The sequence below is a fragment of the Paramormyrops kingsleyae genome, chromosome 3, assembly GCF_048594095.1.
Source record: "Paramormyrops kingsleyae isolate MSU_618 chromosome 3, PKINGS_0.4, whole genome shotgun sequence".
Classification (NCBI taxonomy): Eukaryota; Metazoa; Chordata; class Actinopteri; order Osteoglossiformes; family Mormyridae; genus Paramormyrops; species Paramormyrops kingsleyae.
In genome coordinates this window covers 12,887,076-12,909,848 of record NC_132799.1, presented here as the reverse complement: position 1 = coordinate 12,909,848, position 22,773 = coordinate 12,887,076, and the positions used below count along the sequence as shown (strand labels likewise).

Below are 22,773 nucleotides of genomic sequence, written 5' to 3'. Positions count from 1 at the left end.
GCTGCATAAATTACACGTCAACAGAATAACATGGTTTGCGTAATTTTGAAATTACCAAAGTCGTTCAAATCGAGGACGTTCTGTCTACCCGCTTGGGAGCGGTTTCAAACCTTATTCGGCAAATTTGCTGTGTTTTAACAATTAAGTGCATAAGCCAAGCTAGGGAACCAGCCTTGTCTTTTTTAGTCTTCTTTAGAGTTTGCGTTTGCAAACCATAAGCCGTAAAATCCGCTTTTCATGTGGATAGTTATAGTTTTTTATAAGTTGTAAGCGTAGCTGCTGACCGACTTACAAGTTTTCCCATAAGGTCAAAATATGAAAATAACAATAATACAATTTAGTTTAATGAACAAGATGAAAATTGCTCAAAATTAGGTATGTAAAGTAACTTTACTGCTCTGTACATTTATATTAAATATTTTTTAAATTGTATTTAATAGTTTAAAATATTAATAATATATATAGTATAAATATCAATGCCTGCTTGGATTTTACAGCCTACCTGAAAGAGCTTTTTTAACACTTGCGGGCGGGGTGACATTAAAAGGAACGATGTGTAACAGTAAAGTTCAGATACATTTTTAATGCTTGGAATGTGAGATTATGAAAATATTTGAAATCCTTGTACGATTCCAAGCCGCCTGTTTCGTTTGGAGCTGTAGCGGCTCAACGGGTCGGAGGCTGAGGAACGCACCGCGGACTTTGGGTGCATTTTAATTCGGCAAGACTTCGATCTGCATGAAAATGGGAAACCAAATCAAGTTGCATAAATAAAGCTAGTTCCTCACTCGGAACAACACCTCAAACGTGCAGCTGTTGCTAATGAAAGGTGACTTTTTCTCTTCCTGATGAGGTTGTAATTTAGAGGAAATTTCTATTTTGCCCCCGTGAAAAGCAGTGTGGAGGCGCTGCAGCTGCGAGCAGGGCGGGGAGAGAGAGACTGACGCGGGGAGAAAAGGGGAACGGTGGAGCCAGGACTGTCTGATCAGTTGAAAGATCTTTTATTTATCCGCGGACCCATGCTGTTGGCTCTTTGGTTCTGCTTTTTTAAATGGGTTTATCACGCTATGAGGGGCTGCCTCTGCCAAAATGTAACGTTTTGCCCCCTTTGTCTCCAGTGAACGCTTCAATTGGGTCTACATTTATTATTTTGACCTTTCGATAGCAGGGGACACACTTCAAAGTGAAACCTCCGTTCTTTTCTGAGAACCTTTGTGCCGTCTCTTCGGTGTGAGAAGACTTTTTTCCCTCGCCTTTTAAAAGTTTTGTTCCAGAAGCGGAGAAGAAAGCGAGCTCTTGGGGAATATTGAATGAAAATAAAAATCAATTAGGCTATGGACTTGTGAGGATATAAGGCTTCGCTGTGTGAAGAAACACTGAGATCACAGACAGAAGCGCCTTTAGAGATTGGGTGGAAATAAAAGGTTCTTTCCATAATCAAATCTGTTATGGATTTTTCCCCCCGAAGTTAAATGCATTTCGAAGCAAGAGTATTTGGAAGAAAAAAAGTTATTGTAAATTTAGGAACAAGATTAATTTTCATTTTGAGGACTGTAAGTTTTCCTAGACTTACTGAGAATTATAAGTGTTTTTATAATTGTGAAACGTTTTTCATATTTACAGGACACATTTTCACCTTAAATTTTTTTTCAACACGTTGCTATTATAAATATTTTATACAATTCAGACATTCTATTCTATAGCCTATGTGAAGCATTGCCTCTTCGGACAAATTCTGGCGGCTGTGATACGGAAAAAAATAGTTTTCTTAAGGTGAAAAAGGCAGTCATAAAGTTACATTTGATAAGGACAGGTCTCATTCAGAAGAAACCAGTTTAATTTAATACAGCCTTATATGTACACACACACACACACACACACACACACATTTAAAATCCTCATTATTCATTTTTCAGACACAATACATAAAAATTACGCGGTTAAATTTAACCCAATAAATTAGATTTAATCGTTCAATTTTCTTCTATAATAATTACTTGTACGAATAAAATTCTATTCTATAATTACTTATACGAATAAAATTCTATTCTATAATACATATATCTAGCAATAAAATCAGATATAACAATCTCAAACTTAAGTACCAAACCTAAGTCTTAGTTATCATGCTTTCATCAATGTTAGTCGTTAAAAATGCTAGAATAATCCATTGGACATTTGCTGTTATTTCCACAGTTAAATTTAGGATTTTTTTCCATATTTTATTTCACCAAAAAACGGCTCTGTTGTACAGTTATTGATCAACAATATATATATATATATATTTTTACTTTTTCCGAGCCGCTAAAGGATCTCAAACTGGTGTTGAAATTCATGGTAAGAGTCAAATATCAAATTAATTGTAAACATCACTGGTGCAACGAACTTGTCCATGTACTTTCAAAGATTGTGGACTGGCACCTTATCACGGAGAGTTTATATTGAGTCCCACACTTCAGAATTTGACATGTTATTGTAATGAATCTAAATGAATCAATATTTCCCAAAAGCCTGAGAATTTTCCCTTAACGGCGATACATAATAGACTTCCTACAAAATTCAGTTTCACAGTATAAGTAACCTATGTTCTCCATTTTTTCCCCCAAAATTTAATAAAGAGAAAAATTTAAACAACGGAACATACAATATACTGCCAAATCCTTTACATATTTCTAGAACAGCTGACGTTAATGAACACCGTAACTTCTACAGTACGTGACTAAGAGGCGTAAAACTTCAACTCCCAAAATACTTTGCGCAGAGAGCCATAGCGCAACCATTTTACATCAGCATTGTACAATACTGCCACCCATCGGCGACAACCCTCAAGCACAGTCAACCACCGTTTGTGTACTCAATACCTAAAAAATTCAGGGCTGGGCAAAATATATTCCAACATTCATATTCCTGACTGTAATCACACTAAAAAGCATCATAAGTAAAATCTTTTCGATTGTATAGCTTTGATGTACAGTAGATTTATCTGAAATAAAACTTGAGGGGTACATTAGATTATCAGCAAAACAAATCAGATGATCAAAAACCGCACTTTATTTATATGTACATTCATATTTACATGTTCAATCTGATCAATAGTACAAAAAAATTAGGATATATTCACCCTACAGTCCTGTTCTCCAGGTCAATTAAATTGCGATCACGAATGAATTACTTCTGGTCATGCTTTGCTGCCCCTTGGAGGGTCATTTTTCCATGTTTCACAGCCACCTTACATCTCCAGCTTCTTATATTTGCTTAAAATACATAGACAAGTGATAGTGTGACCACCTAATCCATGTCAGGAGGGACACTATGAGCTACAACAGGATTTGTAAACTACCATTTCATACATTTCAATTAAAAGGACCAGGATTTCACTTAAGCACTGGGTTCTTGCCGTATGCTGATTGGTCAGTCTCCTATAATCATGCATATGTGTCAGTAATGTTAATGCGAAACAGCTGGATGAGTCTTTCAATCTAGGAACTAACCAAACATTTTAGCAGAGCACAGAACCCTTTCAGATTTAAAGTAGTTCGTAAAAGCTGAAGTAGCTCATAGTGTCCCTAATGACATGGATTAGGTGGTCACCCTAACAAGTGACCTCCCATGGTCGTGTGTCACACTACAAGTTATTTACTTTTTTATAAGTTGTGGTGAGCACCATGCTTTTATAAATCTAATCAGATCCCGGTTAGCTCTGGTTGAGTTTTTAATCAGTCATTGCAGCTTGTAAAAGTTAATACCAAACTCACTGCCTATAAATTTCCACCAACTGTAAATACCATATATGCATTTTCATAACCTGCTACATTTCTAACATTTAATAACTGGAAAGTACAATACTGCAATTTAGCTTAATAAAGGGGTCTATATGAAGTGATTTGCGTAATGCTTTTATTTTCAAACTACCAATAAAACAAAAAGTAAATTATGCACAGATTGCAATTCTGGCTGTATTCCTCACAGCAAAGCTGAAGGACTCGACAGAAAAACACATCAGTACTTGTGTGCAAACATAAGGCATGTACACATCGGACCTCCGACTTCACTTCAGGACCATTGAGGATAAACAAGGTCACCAAGGACTCCTTCCCTACTTGTCCTGGAATGATGCTTTCCGCTTTTCCACAAATGCAGTCATTCCTTCCTTCCTGTCATCCTGAGATGAGATAGAAGAAGCAAACAGGAGTCAGTGAGTGAGCAGCATGCAGACAAGGGGCTCAAGGTGACGATACTCACGGTGGCAAAAGTGGAATGAAACAGCCTCTTCTCCAGACGGTTTCCCTCAGTCAGCGTCAGCTCGAAGGCTGAAAGGCGAACAGTCACATAACATCACTACCTCATGCTTTTCCAACAGATGTCAGGCAACCACACAAGGATGCATCTTTACTTGCGTCTATTCTTGATTACCCACACAAGTACTGGATCTTTCATTAGAATACACATCGAAAGTATTTCACATTGTATAAGTGCAATTAAATAACCTTGGAAGACTAGGTATCATAATTCCTAACTATGTTTACACTATAAAATGACATGCAAGTCAGAGCAATTACCATGCAGGAGCATCAGGATAACCAAAAGGGACAAAGACCAGCCCTGACCTGCATTGACGGCTTCTTTTCCCATCGCAACGATAATCTTAGAATGGGCTGCTATCTTCTCCCCACACTTAATAGCTTCAGGTACCAGCTGGTCGATGGGGAACACTTTGCTAACAAGGCCTGAAAAACAAGTCAAACTAAAAGTGTCAAACGCTGCTCAAAAAACACAAGAGATGACAAACAAAACTCAATCTCGCAGCAACCTCAAGGGGGACGCTCGGTGGGTGTGCACGTGAGTGTGCACGTGAGTGTTCCAGCGCCAGTACCTGACTGTTTGGCTTCTTGAGCAGAGACCCGATCTCCTGTAAGCACCATCTCCATAGCGAGGGATTTCCCAACAGCCCTGGTGAGCCTCTGTGTTCCACCAGCACCTGCAAGAGCAAATCGCCCGTTTGTGGCCGACACACTTGTGATGTAGCTACACAGGAATTTGCATCTGGCTCGATAACATCCTCCTCAAGTCAGACTCTCCGGTATTCTACTGTTATGTCAGTAAATGACAAGCTCTTTTAGATCTTGTGCTTTTTAGTGTGGCAGAGGTGCCAATGTTACTGGGAGGACGATGGGAAGCAGGTAAGGGGAAATAGTGTGACCCAAACCGACTGCTGCATCTCAACTTGCGATCAAAAAAAAAAACAAGTTTTTTTTTTTTTTTACCAGGAATGGTTCCCAACAGGATTTCTGGCTGTCCAAACTGAGCCTTCTCCCCAGCATAAATGATGTCACACATCATCGCCAGTTCGCAGCCTCCCCCGAGCTGCAGAGCACACTAATTATTCCACAGCAACTGGCTTTATGAGATTTCCACAAGATAAGCCCGAAATTGAGACATTAACAGAATATTAGCCACAATGTTAGCCGAAACTCTGCCTCCAATGTCACTGGGAGGAGCCGCACCCACCGCGAAGCCGTTCACTGCAGCGATGACAGGTTTCTTCACTGTGGAGACTTTGTTCCAGTGGGACAGGAAGTTCCCACTGTAGCACTCCTGAAAAGTCCTGTTCTGCATCTCCTTAATGTCTGCCCCCGCTGAAAGTGATGCGAAAGACAGCACAACCAAGTTACTACAGAATTACCCAACTCGTACTATTCTCAACTCTTTAGTACTTCAAGGAAACACCTAGGATTTCACCATTTACTCATTTATCTGATGCTTTTAGCCAAAAGCAAGTGACAGTAGAGGGGTTACATTTTGAGTATGCTCCATGGGATTTGAACCCACATCTTAGTGCAATGCTCTACCTGTTGAGCACACCCCTAGTCTATAGATGTACCTCACCTGCGAAAGCCTTCTCGCTGCCTGTGATGACTATGGCCCCGACCTGGCTGTCCTCTTCAAAGGCATCTAGGGCCTGACTCACTTCTTTCATCAAACCATCACAGAGGGCGTTCAGCGCCTTTGGTCGGTTCAGCTGGATGAAACCCACATCCTGCTTTTCTCCCTTCTTTTCCACCAGGATATACTGATACGGAGCGCCTAAAACGTCAAATGTCAGCCTCTGTAATAATGCAGTAGCTAATAAACCGCCACATTGCCATAATTACTGCTCAAACCACATTATTCAGTGCCGTGAGCAAAACAAACACACAAGTCCACCATAATAAATCCTGGAAGTAGACATAAGTACAGTATATAATCATATGACGCATCATAAGACACAGTTTGCACTAACATACAATGCAATATAAAATACAGAGTGTAATATGCGTTTAGCTATAAAAAAAATATTCTCTACTGCTTTTAAGGTCAAGGGTGTTAGGACTGTCCTCTGTGTAACTTTGGTCAGCACGACAGATCACAACGCATGACGTTATGAGCTGTGCACCGGCAGAGCGAACCACGGCATGACCCAAATACTGTGAATTGCCCGAAAGCCCTAAATGCCCAGGGGGTAACATACGCACCCGTGCTATACCGCCGTGCACCAGCCAAAGACAGCGCAGTGGCTTGTCTCACAACGAGCGACGCGGATCTGAAAAACATCGCCATGTTTACAGCGCTAGAATAAAGTGGAGCTCGGCTCGGCTCGGCTCGGCACGAAAGTGCAATCCCCAATTCAGTTTAGCTCTGTGCGACCCCGTGCAAGTTTGGCCCTATTATACGCACGAACGTGCTTTCTGCACTCGCAGCACCAACGAAAGAGAAGGGGGCGGAGCGGCTCAGCTGCGCTGCGGACAGTGCCCCCTAGTGTCGCCGCCTTGTAGGTGCTTCAAAGTTCAAAGTTGTAGGTGCTCATTCTCTTCGTGAATCACTGCATCCGTAATGTGTGCAATTTATTTAACAACTCAGCAATGAAGTTGTTGTCTATAATAACGACCTGCTATGTGTGTGTTTACACTACATAAGAGAATAAAAGGCTGCGAAACTTTCCCATATCGGCGCCACTCCAGTGCATGTCCCTACTGCTGCTGTGGACCTTCAAACCCTCACATATAATGAATCATTTTCCAGGGTCCTATGTGCAGCTCTGCAGTGCATCCTTGTCATGTTCTCTTATCTTACAATGTATACCTGTTTTAGGGAGCTGAGTGCCCTGTCGCTGCCATTACATAATAAAATTAAAAAGACCGAGTGTGCTACAAACGGGTGCGCATGAATCGATTAAATAATATGCATAATGCTGAGCCTGGTGAACGTGTATAGGTACGGGAATAAATGAAAATAGAAAGAAAGAAAGAAAGAAAGAAAGAAAGAAAGAAAATTGACTGCGAAAGAGGAACATATGCAGCAGACTATTGAGGGTGACCTAAATTCATACGCACATCAGAAGGAATGGCACTGCAGAGGATACGGGTGCTAAGTTGTGAGGACTAAATATGACACGTAGACGAAGAGATGATGAGGCTTTTTGTCAGCAGGAATCACAGTGGCAAAGTGGGTAGCGGAAGCACAGAAACACAGAATCAGTGATCACCGGTTAGCGTTGGTATTTGGCTTAACACAGACCTCAGCAGCGCTAGTCTGATAAAGTACTGGGAAATATTAGGGGCGCACTCTCAGGTTAGATGTGGGATGGATCCTGTTGGACTGCCAAATATAAAATGAAACAGAAAACCTTGTTGATCTGATCAGCAGCTGAACAAGTATAAAACCATGTGATTTGTGTTTTGAGGGGTGGCGCCGGCATTTGAAGTGTCCCCTTTTTCCGACCAGTGCGCCGGTGAAGACATCAGAGCGTCTGGGGGTGTTCAGGTGTATCAATTTAGATATCCCAGAGGACTCTCCAAAATTATTGTCAAGACGCAAATGAAGACAAGTGAAGTGGCTCATCGATCGAGGTTGGTAGAGTGTTTTAAGTTATTTTCTTTATGGAATTAATAAAACGTCCTAAGTAGATGCAGCATATTAAATGTTTAATATGAGCCATTTGATTGAATAAAATACGTGTTCCGTTCAAACATATTGCAGAAATGGCGATGAAATGGTAAAAGCAAGCTACTCGTCCCTTCCTTTCGTATTGCAAATCGCGGTGTGAAGGCTAATACGCCGATTTCGTTATTAATATACATAACTGGCTGCAAAATACACAAGGACAAGCTTATAAGCATGTATCTGATGTGCATATTTTCCTATGTAGCAGCATTTATTAAGCAAATCAATAAAAATCTATCTTCTGTCGAAAAATATAGCCTATACATATGGATTTATGTTTAATAATCTCTTTGGTGTTTTGGAATTGTCGATTTTTACCAAACCGCTACTACTGTCGTATCCTTTGGAGGTTTAATATTTGAATTAGCCTATAAGTCAAATTCCAATCACAATGGACGCCAATATAATTATTATACGCCGATATAATTCGGATATTTCCACACGATATGGAATTAAACATTTTCCAAAATCGCTGCTGACCCGTTTTATAATTTTAAGGGATGACGATAAATTGGGGGATGTTAGTGGGGTTTTTAATTAAACTAAATCAGGGAAAATTTAAGCATCATTTGCAGTGTTCCATGATGTTTTGGGTTTCGGCAGACACCTGCGCAGCGCCCGGCGATTTTTTCCTTCTGTTTCGGACCTTCATTAGGTTACTGATAATGTTCTGCTTTCTACGTACTTTGACACTGTGGATCCAGTCGGGTGTAATGCCTTTTCACTGACATTCCCTCGCCTTCTATTCTAGGAAGCGTCCCTAAATTCATTTTCGACTACGCTGTGAACGACGGATTTTGTAGTCTTTAATGATTCCAAGCCTTATATCAAATATACGAGACACGTTTTATTATCATGATTATTCTTTTGCTAACGTTTCTTAATACACGTCGCGCGGAAGTATGGTAGAATTGAGAAGACGCCGGGGCCATGTCTTCACTGCCGTGAGTCTGCGGTGTGAAGGTGTTGAGATCTCCTCCTGTCAGAGTCGTCTTTCTGAAGGCTCTGTGTAGGCAGTATGGCTGGCAGCTGTAGTTACACCCTGTAGATTGCTAACAGTGTTTCTCTGGAGAGCCGTTCTCCAAGATGACTACTGGGGGGGAGGGGGGGGGCATATTGTGCTATTTTTCCAGTACAGCTGAACTTAGCTTGGTGTATGGGTCAGCTTAGAACAAGCCAGTGCTTAGTTTACTGGAATACAACTGTAAGTCAATGAACCAAAGACAGCAGTGGTGATCAGTAGCCAAGGAGGCATGGGGGTGGAAAAATATCCAATGGGGACCATTTTGATAACAGATGATCATGCAAGATTCACAACAATAGTATTGTATGGTGGGCCTTAACAGGTCAGGTTAGTCAAATTTCATTATTCGCATAAAATTCAAATGTCAAAAATATTTACATATTAGATGGTAAAAATCCAGGCTACCATTAGTCATGCATTTTCTCACTTAATGTAGAATAAGGGATCAGCTACTAGGAGGAGAGATCCTTGAATTTATTCAGTTGGCCAGAATTGGCACTTTTTTTATTGAAGTTCAGGAACCTAAACCCTAGTTCCGAGTTCCTGGGCTGTCTTGAAATGGTTCACTGTTCTGGAGCTGAAAAGTGTTTTTAGCAGCTCAAGGTAGAGCCCTCATACCACCCGAAAACTGTGTTTACTACTCCATTTGGTACGTGGCGTTCCACAAAAAAAGCCGCAAGGTCTCAAGCTCATCTATGTTCCAACGAACAATGGAAAAGGTTACGACAGACACTAACATATGAGGTTATAGCATCTCTCGATTTTTCCCCCGTACTTTAGAAGAATATGAGGAAAGAGTGATGTGGACCTTCTTGGGACCCTGAGTGTCAAAGGAAAAGAACAGTGGTGAAAATAATTGTCTATAATTGCCCTCATGATGGTGCAACAGATGTGTCTCCTTTTTATTTTTATTTTAGGCAAACAGCCTCATCTTCTGATTGATCTTTGCTTCAGCATTAGTCCAGATGGGCAAAATTCCACTTACATTCAGGATCTCCAAAGGAGACTCAGGGACAAATCATCTAGCTTCCAAAAATGCAGAGAAAAGACAATTAATGAATAAGAGACACTGGCATGCAAAGGTCACATCTGCAGATATTGATGTAGGAGACAGATGAAGCTTTTCCACTGTCACTAAGAACCGAGCTTTTCCATTGTAAATGATATGAGCCTGACTTATACCCAAGCTGACTAGTAAGCAGGGCTGAAAGAGTGACAAAACCAAACTGTTTGGGGCATCACCATCTGATTGGTTGAAAAGCACAGAGACAAGTAAGAACCGGTGATCTGTGTCAATATGATGCATTGCTGGTAACTTGGAATTTGAACATTTCTTACTAAAAGCAATACTATAGATGGCTGAATGGAATGGATTCTTAATGCAGATTTATTTGATGCTAAAATAACATGGCAATTCTCAGACTCATGCTAGCAAGAATTAGCACATATTAAATCATGATGTACCTGTACACTGTGTGATCTTTAAACAAGTGCCTCTTTGGTTTTACATAACTGTTGCTCTCCAAACTTGGCAAAGCCTTTACTGACCTGACCCTTCTGCAGTGGAAAACCGAAGCGAGCTGGAACCGTGCTGGAACCACACTGTAACTAGTCTCTCTTTGTGGTATGGATCGGGTACGGCCAGGTTCCTGTTGCCAGTGGAAAAGCGCCAAGAGTGTGTCGGCTAGAAATTTGGGTCTGAACAGAAAGCACAGGATTGCTGACAGATGGGAGTCAGAGGTCGACATAGTGTTTAAGCAGTGGAGTGAGAACATTCTGGTTTATGTGGTAAGAGAGAAAGATGGGGAGGGGTGAGAATGGACCCTACACAGAATACTACTACTGCTTTGAAGGTTTTTACTTGCAAAAATCAGTGATGAGAAGGAACTGGAGTTGGACAAGAGACCAGTGACTCATGCTTCACAGCCAATGAATGAGGATCTTGAGTCTGTGGTACATTATTCATATTTCGATGAAGGAGAGGTCTCTAGCCTGCCGTTTCAGTCCATGCATGTTACATTTTGTGATGGATAAGAGGGGAGAGGATGATTTGAAGGTTGAAGAAGTGATGTTCCTTTGAAGCAGATATGAACCAGAGATTAAAAGTGCAGAGTTTCTGCCAGGAATTGGTCAAAATGAATGGAAGACCTCATAGGAGCAGAGCACCTCCCACTTACCCCTCAGATCTAGAGACGGCTTATTCAGCAAAATGTAGCTGTCAGTCGTCAAATAACAGAGCTGGGGAATGTATTGCACTCCAAAAATAAGCAAATTCAATGTCTTCCGACATTAATACAGAGTAATGCTTATCTGGATATTATACTTTAAGGGGGAGGAGGATGTAATCCACAAACGAAATCTGTGTGTATCTCTTTAAGAGACGTAGTGCCAATACGTATGCATTTGCAGCAGTAATGCTTTACAGAGTAAGGGAGACACTTGTTGCTCATGTGGAGAGCAGAGGTAGAATTCTGTCTCTTGCATTATAAAGCTCAATGTGTCTTTTTCACCAGTTTCATTTTATGATAAGGTGTTTGAGCTTGTGATCCTGAGTGCTGCATTCTCCTCAGGACCCCCTGTGTGTATGTAGTGAAAGGCCCAGCCCAGATTCTGTTCATGAAACTTAAGTAAGAGGGACAGTGACATTGGTAGGATTATATTTTTCTAACTTGCTGCCTTCAAATTGATTGATTGATTAATTAGACAATTCATACTTCAGTGACAGTGTTCACATTGTTCCAAGCTTAAAAATGGGTTATGTTTTTACATATTTCAAAGTTTTACTATTTCCTGGAAATTTGAGAGAAGGGTATTCTACATTGTATGCTCCAGTCCAAATGTTTAATTTTATATTTGGAATTAAGGGATGTACACTGATACTCTTACCCACAAATAAATCTTTCCTTAGCTGATCGTCACTTGTTTTTTCACCACTGTGCTTTCCTGACTACAGGCTGAGTAGATGGTTGGCACGTCCAGTCGGGACACACTTTGGCATTAAAAAAATAAAACCTACTGACACGCTTCCCGTCTTTTTCCATAGAACAGATCTTCCATGATGAATAGAGCTGTGGCAACTTGCTGGACGTTGATCCTGCTGTCCGCCTTCCTCTGTGACACCGTCGTCTCCAAAGGAGGGAGAGGAGGAGCACGGGGTGCTGCCCGCGGCAGTGCACGCGGTTCACGAACTCGGGCCCGCTTCACAGGGCGCTATAGCTCGTCCCAAGCGAGGGTGGCGGCGGCAGCCGCAGCCGGTGCGGCGGTCGGGCTGGCCGCTGGGGGCTGGTATGCCTCGTCCCAGGTCCGCCCATATGACAGCTCAGAGTCACTCACGGGTGACGATCAGTATGGCAACTGGACCAACAGCGACTTCTACAGCGCCAGAACATCAGCCTCTCTGAAGCCTGTGTCTTCCATTGGACTGGTTGTCACAGTGTTTTGTTCGATCAACATTCTTATCCAAATCAACCTCTAGGAAGCTGGCTTGTCCTACAGCCAATGGAAAGTACACATTGGAAGTAGGCTTGTCTAGCAGCCAATGGGAAATGAGCAGTAAGATAAATAGGCTTGCCTTTTGCCAAGGAAAACACCATTTACTGAAGAAATACCAGCTCGGGGATCAGTATTTTCATTTGTATTCACATATGCCAAGTGTACACATACAAACGATAGAAATTAGAATTTTAATTAATAGTTATGCTAATAATCCTTTATAAAGAACAAAAGCAATGTATGCTTGTAAATACATGACACATGACAACAGATATCACTGCCAAGTTTTTAATACAACAAAAGGTAAATAAAATAATAAATAGAATAAAGTAGGCTTAACCACAAACCTTGGTTGTGTAAACAGTTTGGAAATTGCGTGAATGGATGGATCTAGAGCCACAGTAGAACATGCAGATGTGGGAAGATCAATCACACTAAGGGGTCACCTTGAAGAATGAAACAAACCTGATCTTTGCCCAAGGTTTGAAAAGAAGCGGTTATTAAAATCACAGCTAGGCCAGTCACTATATGCTGTAATGGGTGTGGGTCATTCATTTCGGTTATTTTTGAATGTCTTACCATGAAATGTCCCCGTTGAAGTAGGTCAAGGCCAAACAAGAGCTTCTCTGGGTGTCCTGACCAACCTCAGACGCTTTGTGTTGAAGGTCCTAACAGCATTGCAGTGTAGTATGTGATACATGGTCTACAGACAGAGAGCTAGTGCATGTTATGTAAAAATTACTTTATAGACAAAAGTAAATATATAATCTTTATATCCTTTTTCTTATAGTTCAGATACATGCATTTATTGATATTGAATAGATCTTTTTACTATGTTAGATACTGTTGTGAATTGTACCATGTCCAGAGCAGTGTTGACACTCGGAGCGCGTGGTGCTTGGCGTTTGTTAGGGGTGCGTTTAAATACAGCTTAACAGCTCACATTCACAGGACTCTTACTGAGCCCAAAGCACAGAGAAGCTGCCTTACGACTGACTTCCACACTGCAGCTTAACACCGTAACATTGACACGTGTTCTGAACTGATGCTATTGGCCTATGCTAATACTTTGTAACATTTAACGCGCAGTTACTGGACCTTTGATACAGGTCAAATTTGTGCATTATGTCAAAGATCCTTTTTTGACAGGTTTAAATAAAGAGTACTGTTATCAAATACTGCGCCTCATACTCTCATGGCCGTCGTCATTATGAAGCGATGAAGCTCAACACAGCAAGTATCACTTGGTCTTACACAGTTGACATGTGAAGCATGGCTATAAAGTGAGAGCAGAATTTCCCTGCCAAGAGCAGTGACACACACAGTGGCGTTTTGGGTCATATGCGTTTCCTGGGCAACAGTTTTCTGTGACTATTTCCCATAAGAGACGTGGCATTCTGGTGGACAGATGGTACCCATGAGGTTACGCTACAATCAGTCTCTCTACAGAAGCTCCACTTGCTGTGTTGTTAACAGCTACTGTGAGACTTCAGATGAAGACCAGAACGTCTGGGTACAAATCAAAGCCACCCCATTACATCAGAGCCAATGCCCCTCCCCCCCGATCCACACACACAGGAGACATCAAACAAGTGAAGCACACAGCCTAAATTCATTAAATCAGTCATACATCATTTATTATTATATTACAGTTCAATACAACTAGGCTTGAACAGATGCCACCTGCTGGCCAGGAGGCTCTGACCCCTGACCTCTGACCCCTTTGCTCCCCCCCCCCGCCCAGTTTAGTCCAGCAGCACCTGACCAAGCTCTCCTTTCCTGAAAGCCCGGATGAAGTCGTACGCAGCAGCACTGTAGTTTGGAACCATGACTGTCACGTCACCTGGAAGGCAGACGACGCGTGAGGCATGTGTGAGGCTGCTGTGCCGATCCCAACCTTCTCCCCACTGCCGCAGCCATCTCACCTACTCCGGTCAGCGCCTTCACCTTCTTGGTCTTGCCCAGCTTCACCGCGATGCGCCTGAGGACGTCCTGAATGTCGTCGCTCGGATCCCCCAGGCTGTACTTCTCCACGTAGCTGCGCACAGCAACACTGTCATGATGAGCGGAGCTGCCTACCACCGTCTCGCCGTTTTGGGGCACGAGTCAGACTGACGGTCACCTGAACTGCTGCAGTCTGTTCAGCGAAAATAGCAGGTAATCCGCCATGATGTCCTCACCAACCAAATGATCCAAGATTGTCCCTGCGAACAAGACCCCCAAGCTCATGAAGGGCTGCTTTCATTCTGGTCGCATCAAAATCACAGTGGCACAGCTATGAGCATCAACCCCACATCAACCACAGAAACTACAACCAACTTAAGCCACACGTACCACACAGAGCCAGCTTCATTCCAGTCTCTACGTTCTCGATTCTCGGGGGAAGGACTCCAGGTGTGTCCAGTAAATACACTCGGGGTCTTTCACAGATCTGTGGACACCATGGGTGAGAGGTCTGCAGCACCACCATGTGGTAAATATTTGCCACTGCAGGCAACACAGACTGCTGGGCTTTACCTGAATCTTGGTTAGAACTGCCTTAGTTATACCAGGCTCACCTCCAACTTTAGAAGCTCCACCTGAAACCAGAACATAAAAAATATTTAATGAAGAAAATAATAAAACACACTTTAATATAAACTGGAGGGCACACATTTCAGTGCTTGGACAAAGCAAACAGGTGCAAACAGGCATTGATATGACCAGACTGAAGTAGTAATTCTTTTCACACAGGGGGTATAAAAGATGGATGGATGGAAACAGACTACCTTTTTTGAGATACATTCTTCTCAGGGCATTGATGAGGGATGATTTCCCGACATTTGGAACCCCGATTACCATGACGCAGTAATCAGTGTCCTGAAAATAGATTTGCAGACAATAATGGAAAACCACAAACATGGCAGATCAAAGCAGCGGCGTCCCTGACGTTAGTCATGAGACAAAGTGCTGGGAATAGCATTTGAGGTCCACACACAAGTTACACATAACTGTGGACAGGCAACACCAAAAAAAAAAAAAGAAGAGCACCTCACCTCTTCCCTGTGAAAACGGGGAGCATTCCCAACCATTTCCGTCATAAGAGGAACTATCTGGATGGAATGATCCATGTGTGCATATGGACAGACAAAACACATGGGTCTATTAAAGCCCGTCGAAGATGGCGCCACCACTTGGTGGGTCAGGATGGTGTGTTTATTTATGCATTCATTTAATTTGCTTGCTCACCCTTTTAATACCTTCATCGTTCTGACGCAGGCAGTTCGTGAACAAGACGTTCTTCACACCCTCTTTCTCAAGTCCTGTTAAGGTTCTCTGAGAGGGCAATTTAAGAGAGAACCTTCAAACCTCACATCAGTGACTTCGTCGTATCGGCAAACCGAAGATGTACACAAGGGTGATCATAACACATAGGCTACCTGCTTACTCAAGGGATCCGCAAGGTCTGTTTTATTTAGGACGAGCAGATGTGGACGGATGTGTAGACTTTCCTGGAAGAGTGGGTTTCTCCCAGAAAACGGTATGTGGTCCAGTTAAAAAAAACATTTCACATGCCTCAGTAATATCATCGGAGCTAAACAGCAAAAGACCAGTCTTCCTATACACCGTTCAAATGGCATGATATATGCAGTGATTTCTCTATTTAGCACCTCAATAAGGAAATGATTTACAATACTGAAATAACGTAATATTTCCTCCGTATACCGAAAACGTTAAAGGCTTACAGAAAGCTGAATAACTTTCAGGCAGTGGTTACTTCCCAAAGTAATCCTGCCACAGCGCTCTAACATTTATTTTAATCGTCTGATAAGTGCACGATTACATATCAAAGGATATTCTGGCGTCGTGGATTTCTATAATGCAATCCACTTTTTTCAGACTGGCTTTCATCTGTTTAAGCCCTATAAAAAAAGAGGATGGTTCAGTGAAAAAAACACAATACCACACATTTTCACGCGAGCCTGTCAGTAAATGGAAATCGAAAACATTCACTACAGCTCAAATGTGCTTCGGAAACTTGAAATTAAGGCAGCTGTCTGTAAGATTAACGGGCACTAACTTGGAAGTAAACAGATGCTTATCAACATTATATTGTAAGGTGCAGACCGCTTTAAAAATGACAGTCTGGAAAGAATCACACTAATCATATAACTTCTCGCCAGAATAAGAGTTCGTTGGACAAAGTATGATGTAAGATGTTACTAACCCTTGGCCATATGGCCAGGAAACCAGTGGGCGACATCTCGACCACCAAAATCAAACACCGTCCTGAACTTCAACGCATTCAAGAGCGTCTGCTGCAACCGCATCTTTAACTTCCCTTCCCACGTGACTGCCCTGGCCTTCGCAGACTGTCACAAGGCACAGTCCGGTTAGAAACCAATACCCGATGAATGGTTCCTATGCAAAACGGGTTCCTATGGTCGCGGTTTTCCAGCTGCATCATAAAACGGGAGCCTTTTATGATGTCGTGCCCATCGATGCACTTTCTAAAACTCTTACTTTTGCGCAGTCAATATATATTTCCAATGCTTTTTATTTTCCATGATAAATTCTGGGGCTTCTTTCTGAACTTAGTCATGCAGCTCCTATGAATGTTGCAAATGTATTCATCCCTCATTTATATGTCTCCTTCACATGTACTCATTAACGAAGGTAATGAAAACAATTTAAGGAAAGACATGCACAAACAAAAGTTAAAGAATGAACATAAAGAAAAACAATATGCAATGGTCTGAATGTCACAGTATTCACTTTAAAAATTGAGATCTGCACAGGTTTTAAAATGCATTTTTATTTTTGTGGATTAGTGTGCAAGGTATGATCAGTTGAATGTACTGTAAAAATTAATAACTAACTTGATATCTAACATTTCAAGTATAAGATTTGTGAATCTGAGACCAAACGGAGGCAAGGTGTAAATATTAACAGGGCCGACTTAACCCAAAATCAAACCACACTGACACTCTCTTTCATTTCCATCATTTCCATCATAACAATTATTACAAAAATTTAATCATGTCCTAAAACAATGTTCAGCCAAATTTATTCCCTCATAACTTTGACCCTAGAGGCCCTTGGTAGGCAGGAGGGGTGTAGTGGGTGACGAGTCTCTGGGCTTCTCTACAGCCAGCCTCCAGCGCCCCGTGGACCGTGGAGTAGAAGGACTTGTTTGTTGCCTCCCCAGCAAACAGCACCTGTAAAGACTACAGCGAACACACCAAGCATGCATGACCAATTTCTTTCATCATGGGCAGATTAAGAAATTACAGGCCGCTGGGCACAAATCATTTGAGGCCCCACCTAGGCATCTGAAGGGCCTTGGTGATCCAAAAACCACAATTCACCAAAACTGATATAATATCCAAGACTGCTCTGGCCTTTATTAAGTAACTGGAACCGCCGGATAACAATCAAAAAAGTTGGCACTAGCCATAATCCACCCACGCCTGTCATACATATTTGGCTTGTGACAGGTTATCAACCAGTAGCTCATTAAGTCCAATCGAAAATATTTTCAGCCGCTGTCATGTGGGTATGAAAGGGCTGAAGATTCTTTTCTGAGGCTTGAATCCCGTGGTCATACCTTTGCCTGAGGGCCTTCTGAAGGGAGCGGTTGTGCCAGCGTGTCGATGTCGTGGCCCGAGCAGCCCCTGGCCACATAAGTGTAGGAGCCACAGGTATATGGGTCATGGAACCACTGGGACCGGACGATCCTCTTCGGAGTGATGGTCGGATTTCCTGCCACGAGAGGAACAGGCAACTTTGATTCTGTACTAGGGTTGCATGGTAAACTGGTGCTGAGAAAAAAAGTAGTATTAGCATTTAGAAAAAAATCGATGCTTTTATTATGCGAATCACTATTTAATCTAGCGAAAAGGGATCTGTCTCTTTAAGCTCAACGCTGACAGTGGTGATGTTGCGGGAAACAACCGAGCGTAATGGCAAAAAGAGCAGTGACCTTTTCACTTTGTTCACGGAAGAGATGGCAGCGACTTCAGCAACACCTGAAATCACTGACAAAGAGGGAGCCTAAAGTGTAAAGTGAAATACAGAGATATATCGGCTATAAATTGGAGGGAGGCCAGGCCCTAAGCACGGCAGCACCTCTGTGCACGTGCGGCGTTAAAGTGTGTTTCGCAAAGGGAGGCAACACTAGTCAAACCTGGCCAGACAGTGGTCAGACAAATATTCCAACCCTTTCAAGGGATTCAAAGACCGACAGGAACTAGTTCACTCCCCTGTTATGCCCATGAAAGAAATCAGTGATCAAAAAGCATCTCCGCAGATGAAGTATACACTTTACAGTGATGCGTGGGCTGATTTCACAAATGACTTGAACTTGCAGATTAATTCAGCTCAACCATGATTCAAACCTTTAATATTAATAAAGACAAAATGATGACCAACCTGCTTTTTGACTGATATGCTTAAATTCTAAGTGACCCGCCTGCAAATGACCCAAATATCATTTAAGATATTTTTGGTTAAAATAAAGCAGAATAATGACATTTGAGAGTGTTTCCCCATTTAGGACAATTAGCGAAAATTATTGAAATTGAAATATATGACTTAGTAGTGATATCGAATTTTTGGTATTGTGACAATACTATTCTGTCCCGTTCTGAAAGAATCCTATTTCAGAGATATATATCAGGTTTACGGAGGTCACCTGTGAATTTCTGGATGAGCTGTGTGATGGTGAGCTTCACTTCTGCCTCGGACAGAGTTTCCATGTGCTCGGACTCACGGCCGGCGATCCAGCCACACAGAATGTGTCCATACCTGAGAGTCACAGGGGGAGTCACCTGACTCAGTAAGACATCAGAACTGGACCAGTGTGCTGAGAGCAGGCCTCCACACGCACATCACTAGTCCCAGACTCAGTCCCTCCACCCTAGTCAAAGAAAATGATGTTTAAATGATCTTCACATTTGTGTAAAACTATATTATTACAGTCTAGCCTAAAATTATTTGTACATTACTTGTGAAAAAATGGCCAAAAATGGAAATTAAATTGAGGATATTGATTGTGAAATGTTTATCAAAGTGTATTAGCCGAGTCATTTCAAAACCCCTCCTAAAATCACCCCAGTATTTGCAGCAACCGTCCAATACACCCAGAGGTGCCATAAAGAGGGGGAGGTTAGAGTGAAATAACTTGGAACACGACTGGAATGCTCTGGATTGGTTTTTACTGTTACTCTTAATTTGCATATGTTCTAATGCTAACTTGTGTTTTTTGTTCTGAGCATATATACACTTGCTACACAGATTAAAAGCAGCTCTTTTGACTGTCTAAAGCTTTTCTACAGTACTGTACATGCCCCAGTGAGTTGCTTGCTTGTGACTCCCGACGTAACAGCCTCTCCAGGGTATTTGGTTTTAAACTGGTTTCACTGTATTGCGTTTCAATATCGCCGAATGTGCCAGCCTCTCATCTAACAATGCAGATACTCCGCAGCCATGATGGACCATGGACTCCTCACCTCTCAGCTGGCCTGAGCACGGTGAACCCAAACAGCTTCTTCACCCATAGCGTCTTCACATCAGTCACCATGTCGGCGAGGGTGGACTCATCCTCCCACAGAAGGAAGATGATCTCACAGTCCGGCTCCCAGAAAGGCTGCTCCAACTCCACAAAGATCTTGTTATTGGTACCGAACCCCATCCGCTGGATGGACTCTGCCTTCTGGGCTGGGAGCCGGGGTCTGAATAGCGTCTCGTGGTGCTTCTTCAGGTAGCCTTGGGATGAGACCAGCATCCACCATGAACTACGTGTTGCATAGGACAGCTTTTGGGATGTGATTCGTCATGACAGTATGCGGTCAGCTGCCATACCCAGTGAAACAGTGATGATCACATGGTCCGCTGGGAATGTGTCTCCATCCTCGCACTCCACCAGCACTGGGAAGGTCCTTCCGGAATGATGGGCACTTCCATCAGAGTTGTTCCAGTGGATGCACCTGATTGGCTTGTTGTAGGACACCATGCCTTTCGGTAACGTCTGCATCATTTGGTGAATTAAGCCTTCATAGCCCCTGAATGACAAACACTGCAGGTGAATATTAACAGGGCAAGGCCTGGGGGCAGAGGACAAGGTGTTGAATCGGGAGACATTTAATTAGGATTGTGCTATGATATTAACGCTCATGGGAGTTTTACTTACACAAAAATGTTCTGAGTACAGACCAGAAAATGATTGGTTCAGAGAGATAACCAATCGAATTGTAGAGTCCAAGCAACAAGATGAGGTGAGACCAACACATCAGATTGGTTGGACCCACCTCCTCTACAATCTAACTGGTTATCTCTCTCAACCAATAATTTTTCTTTCTGCCCTAATTAAATATTTATGCAATGATAGCTTCCATGAGCGCTTTTAGCCAGAAGGAGGCGTTACCCTGGGAAGGTGCAGTCCAGACCCGGGAGTGTCTTGTACATGCCGAAAGCCCCCAGAGCCACATCGTCCATGGTGTGAGTGCCGCTGACACAGCACTCAGCCTTCAGCAGTGTGTTGACTACACCCCGTTTCAGCACCGCAGTCACGGGGTTGCCCCGCCCATCGCTCAGGGCCAACCGAATTTCACGCTTTATAAACTCGCCCACGCTGGGCATGGGCTCCCGGCCCTGCCTGTAGAAAACCTGGCTCTGTTCTAGAAGGGTCATATAGAGCATGGAGACCGGTTCTGTTAGCTCCGGTTCCAGCTGGCGGCCCGAGCTGGAGAGCCAGGTGGCTGTGAAAGGTGGGTGACCCGCAACATCAATGGCCTGGTTCTCCTCAGTCATGGACTCCTTATCCAGAAGCCCGTACTGACAGGCAAGGCGGAACACCGGGTTTTCTTGGGACGGACCGTGGATCCAGTTGGCCCCGATCTCTACAATATTACTGCCTAAAAACAATATGGAAAATATGAAAACATGGAAAAAGTACAGTCTACACTTAACTTTGCACGCCTAGTTTATTGTTCTGTAGTGTCATATCTGAAATTTCTAAAGTTACTGGTTCACTTATTTTTACAGCTAAAGTTATGCTGGAGCCAAGAGTTAAACAGGACATGGGAAAGCTGTTAAAATGTAATATATAATATCCATGCCCAATGTCCATAAACACTCTACACACTTTATTTTATTATGAGATAGAAATAAAAGCAATGAATAAAAGCAATTTAAAATTAAATGTAAAATGACTCTCAGATATATCAGATGTCACTGTCCTACGTGTGCGTGCATGTGTGACACACATATTACATTACAACTCACCCAAGTGCCCCGTCTTGACCCTGCCGCCGCTGCGGCCGGTGGCCTCCAGTACCCGTACATTGTGGAAGCCGTGCTGCAGAAGCTTCTGAGCGGCTCCGATGCCAGAAATCCCGCATCCGACAACAACTATGTGCGAATCGAGACCTTGCAGGAAAGCCATAGCAGCTGTGACCACAGCATGTATATGAAACGCCGATCACCTCAGACGGACTTTGGCACTCCGTATTCCCGAGATGTCAGCTGAATTATTACGATTTTATGGGTATATTTCCTCTCGTGTGGATCTTCAGGCCAGAAGTACAGCGCTTAACTGAAGTTCCTCTTTCAGATGGAGGCGGCACCACGTGACAGTAGTAATGTTACGTGAGATCCTGAAGCCTTGAATGCAACCGTGTAATTTGAGGTCAGGCCTGGGGTAGCGCTGTATAGCAAGGCTGATCTTAAAAAACACTTTTAAGAAGCGTGGTATGGATGTTATAAGCAGAGATGCATCTATAACTGGTTGGCAAGTACGCATTCACCTTTAAAAGCAGAGGCGTATCTTGTCAGCAGGCAGGGCAGGCAGCTGCTTGGGGCCCCCAAGCCACTAGATGGCGAACGAGAGCTGACAGTTTAAACAACGGTAGTGGCAATTACGTTTTGAACGTTCATTCCTTTGAACTTTATCAGAGAATTTATTAACCTGCAAATCGTGCGCATTATTATCGTTTATCAAAACAAATGATGACAAAAACTGGTTAGAGGGGGAGCCCCAGTGAATTTTTGCTTGGGGCCCCAACAGACCCTAGGATCGCCTCTGTTTAAAAGCGATACGGGCAATCGATGGTTGTGACATCGCAAATTTGTATGTATTTCATGTGCATTTGCGCTGTTATGACAAGAAATTACCGTACATTTAAACCCCAAATGAAGTACGAATTATCATATAAAGTTTAAAATGTACGATAATTTCTTGCCATATTAATGCATATGCACATAAAATAGGTACACATTTGCGCTGTTACAACAATCGA

At 42.6% G+C, this 22,773-nt stretch overlaps 4 protein-coding genes across 4 annotated transcripts; 1 reads left to right on the top strand and 3 right to left on the bottom strand.

Annotated features, from left to right (window-relative positions):
* Nucleotides 1–3,028: 3,028 nt before the first annotated feature.
* Nucleotides 3,029–6,750, bottom strand: echs1 (enoyl CoA hydratase, short chain, 1, mitochondrial). The gene is made up of 8 exons (XM_023824198.2): nt 6,513–6,750; nt 5,887–6,084; nt 5,509–5,636; nt 5,265–5,364; nt 4,874–4,978; nt 4,608–4,727; nt 4,243–4,310; nt 3,029–4,162 (listed from the first exon to the last, which is right to left on the bottom strand). Exons 1-8 carry the CDS (start codon nt 6,595–6,597, stop codon nt 4,097–4,099), a joined length of 870 nt encoding a protein of 289 aa, XP_023679966.1. The 5' UTR covers nt 6,598–6,750; the 3' UTR covers nt 3,029–4,096.
* Nucleotides 6,751–12,062: 5,312 nt separating this feature from the next.
* Nucleotides 12,063–12,479, top strand: sprn (shadow of prion protein). Its single transcript, XM_072710417.1, has one exon. It carries the CDS (start codon nt 12,063–12,065, stop codon nt 12,477–12,479), a length of 417 nt encoding a protein of 138 aa, XP_072566518.1.
* A 1,628-nt stretch (nt 12,480–14,107) lies between these two features.
* mtg1 (mitochondrial ribosome-associated GTPase 1) lies at nt 14,108–16,817 on the bottom strand. The gene is made up of 11 exons (XM_023824197.2): nt 16,704–16,817; nt 16,334–16,398; nt 15,916–16,020; nt 15,725–15,811; nt 15,532–15,588; nt 15,265–15,355; nt 15,014–15,075; nt 14,831–14,927; nt 14,619–14,700; nt 14,422–14,534; nt 14,108–14,339 (listed from the first exon to the last, which is right to left on the bottom strand). The coding sequence occupies exons 1-11, from the start codon at nt 16,804–16,806 to the stop codon at nt 14,242–14,244; spliced, it is 960 nt and encodes a 319-aa protein (XP_023679965.1). The 5' UTR covers nt 16,807–16,817; the 3' UTR covers nt 14,108–14,241.
* A 458-nt stretch (nt 16,818–17,275) lies between these two features.
* On the bottom strand, nt 17,276–22,545 carry paox (polyamine oxidase). Its single transcript, XM_023824086.2, has 7 exons — nt 21,761–22,545; nt 20,901–21,390; nt 20,339–20,538; nt 19,987–20,242; nt 19,170–19,282; nt 18,084–18,238; nt 17,276–17,703 (listed from the first exon to the last, which is right to left on the bottom strand). The coding sequence occupies exons 1-7, from the start codon at nt 21,918–21,920 to the stop codon at nt 17,551–17,553; spliced, it is 1,527 nt and encodes a 508-aa protein (XP_023679854.1). The 5' UTR covers nt 21,921–22,545; the 3' UTR covers nt 17,276–17,550.
* Between the last annotated feature and the right edge of the window lie 228 nt (nt 22,546–22,773).

Bases quoted from the DNA above. Each gene is read 5' to 3' on its own strand.
- echs1 (XM_023824198.2), bottom strand. From the start codon at position 6,597: ATGGCGATGTTTTTCAGATCCGCGTCGCTCGTTGTGAGACAAGCCACT. The intron at 5,365-5,508 runs GTGGGTGCGGCT...TGTGCTCTGCAG, and splicing joins CTGCAGTGAACGGCTTCGCG to CTCGGGGGAGGCTGCGAACT. The intron at 4,728-4,873 runs GTACTGGCGCTG...CTTGTTTTTCAG, and splicing joins TCAAGAAGCCAAACAGTCAG to GCCTTGTTAGCAAAGTGTTC.
- sprn (XM_072710417.1), top strand. From the start codon at position 12,063: ATGAATAGAGCTGTGGCAACTTGCTGGACGTTGATCCTGCTGTCCGCC.
- mtg1 (XM_023824197.2), bottom strand. From the start codon at position 16,806: ATGCGGTTGCAGCAGACGCTCTTGAATGCGTTGAAGTTCAGGACGGTG. The intron at 15,812-15,915 runs GTAGCCTATGTG...TTGCCCTCTCAG, and splicing joins CGGATCCCTTGAGTAAGCAG to AGAACCTTAACAGGACTTGA. The intron at 15,356-15,531 runs GTGAGGTGCTCT...ATCTATTTTCAG, and splicing joins CCCGTTTTCACAGGGAAGAG to GACACTGATTACTGCGTCAT.
- paox (XM_023824086.2), bottom strand. From the start codon at position 21,920: ATGGCTTTCCTGCAAGGTCTCGATTCGCACATAGTTGTTGTCGGATGC. The intron at 20,243-20,338 runs GTATGGCAGCTG...TCTCATCCCAAG, and splicing joins GATCATCACTGTTTCACTGG to GCTACCTGAAGAAGCACCAC. The intron at 17,704-18,083 runs GTATGACCACGG...TGTTCGCTGTAG, and splicing joins CAGAAGGCCCTCAGGCAAAG to TCTTTACAGGTGCTGTTTGC.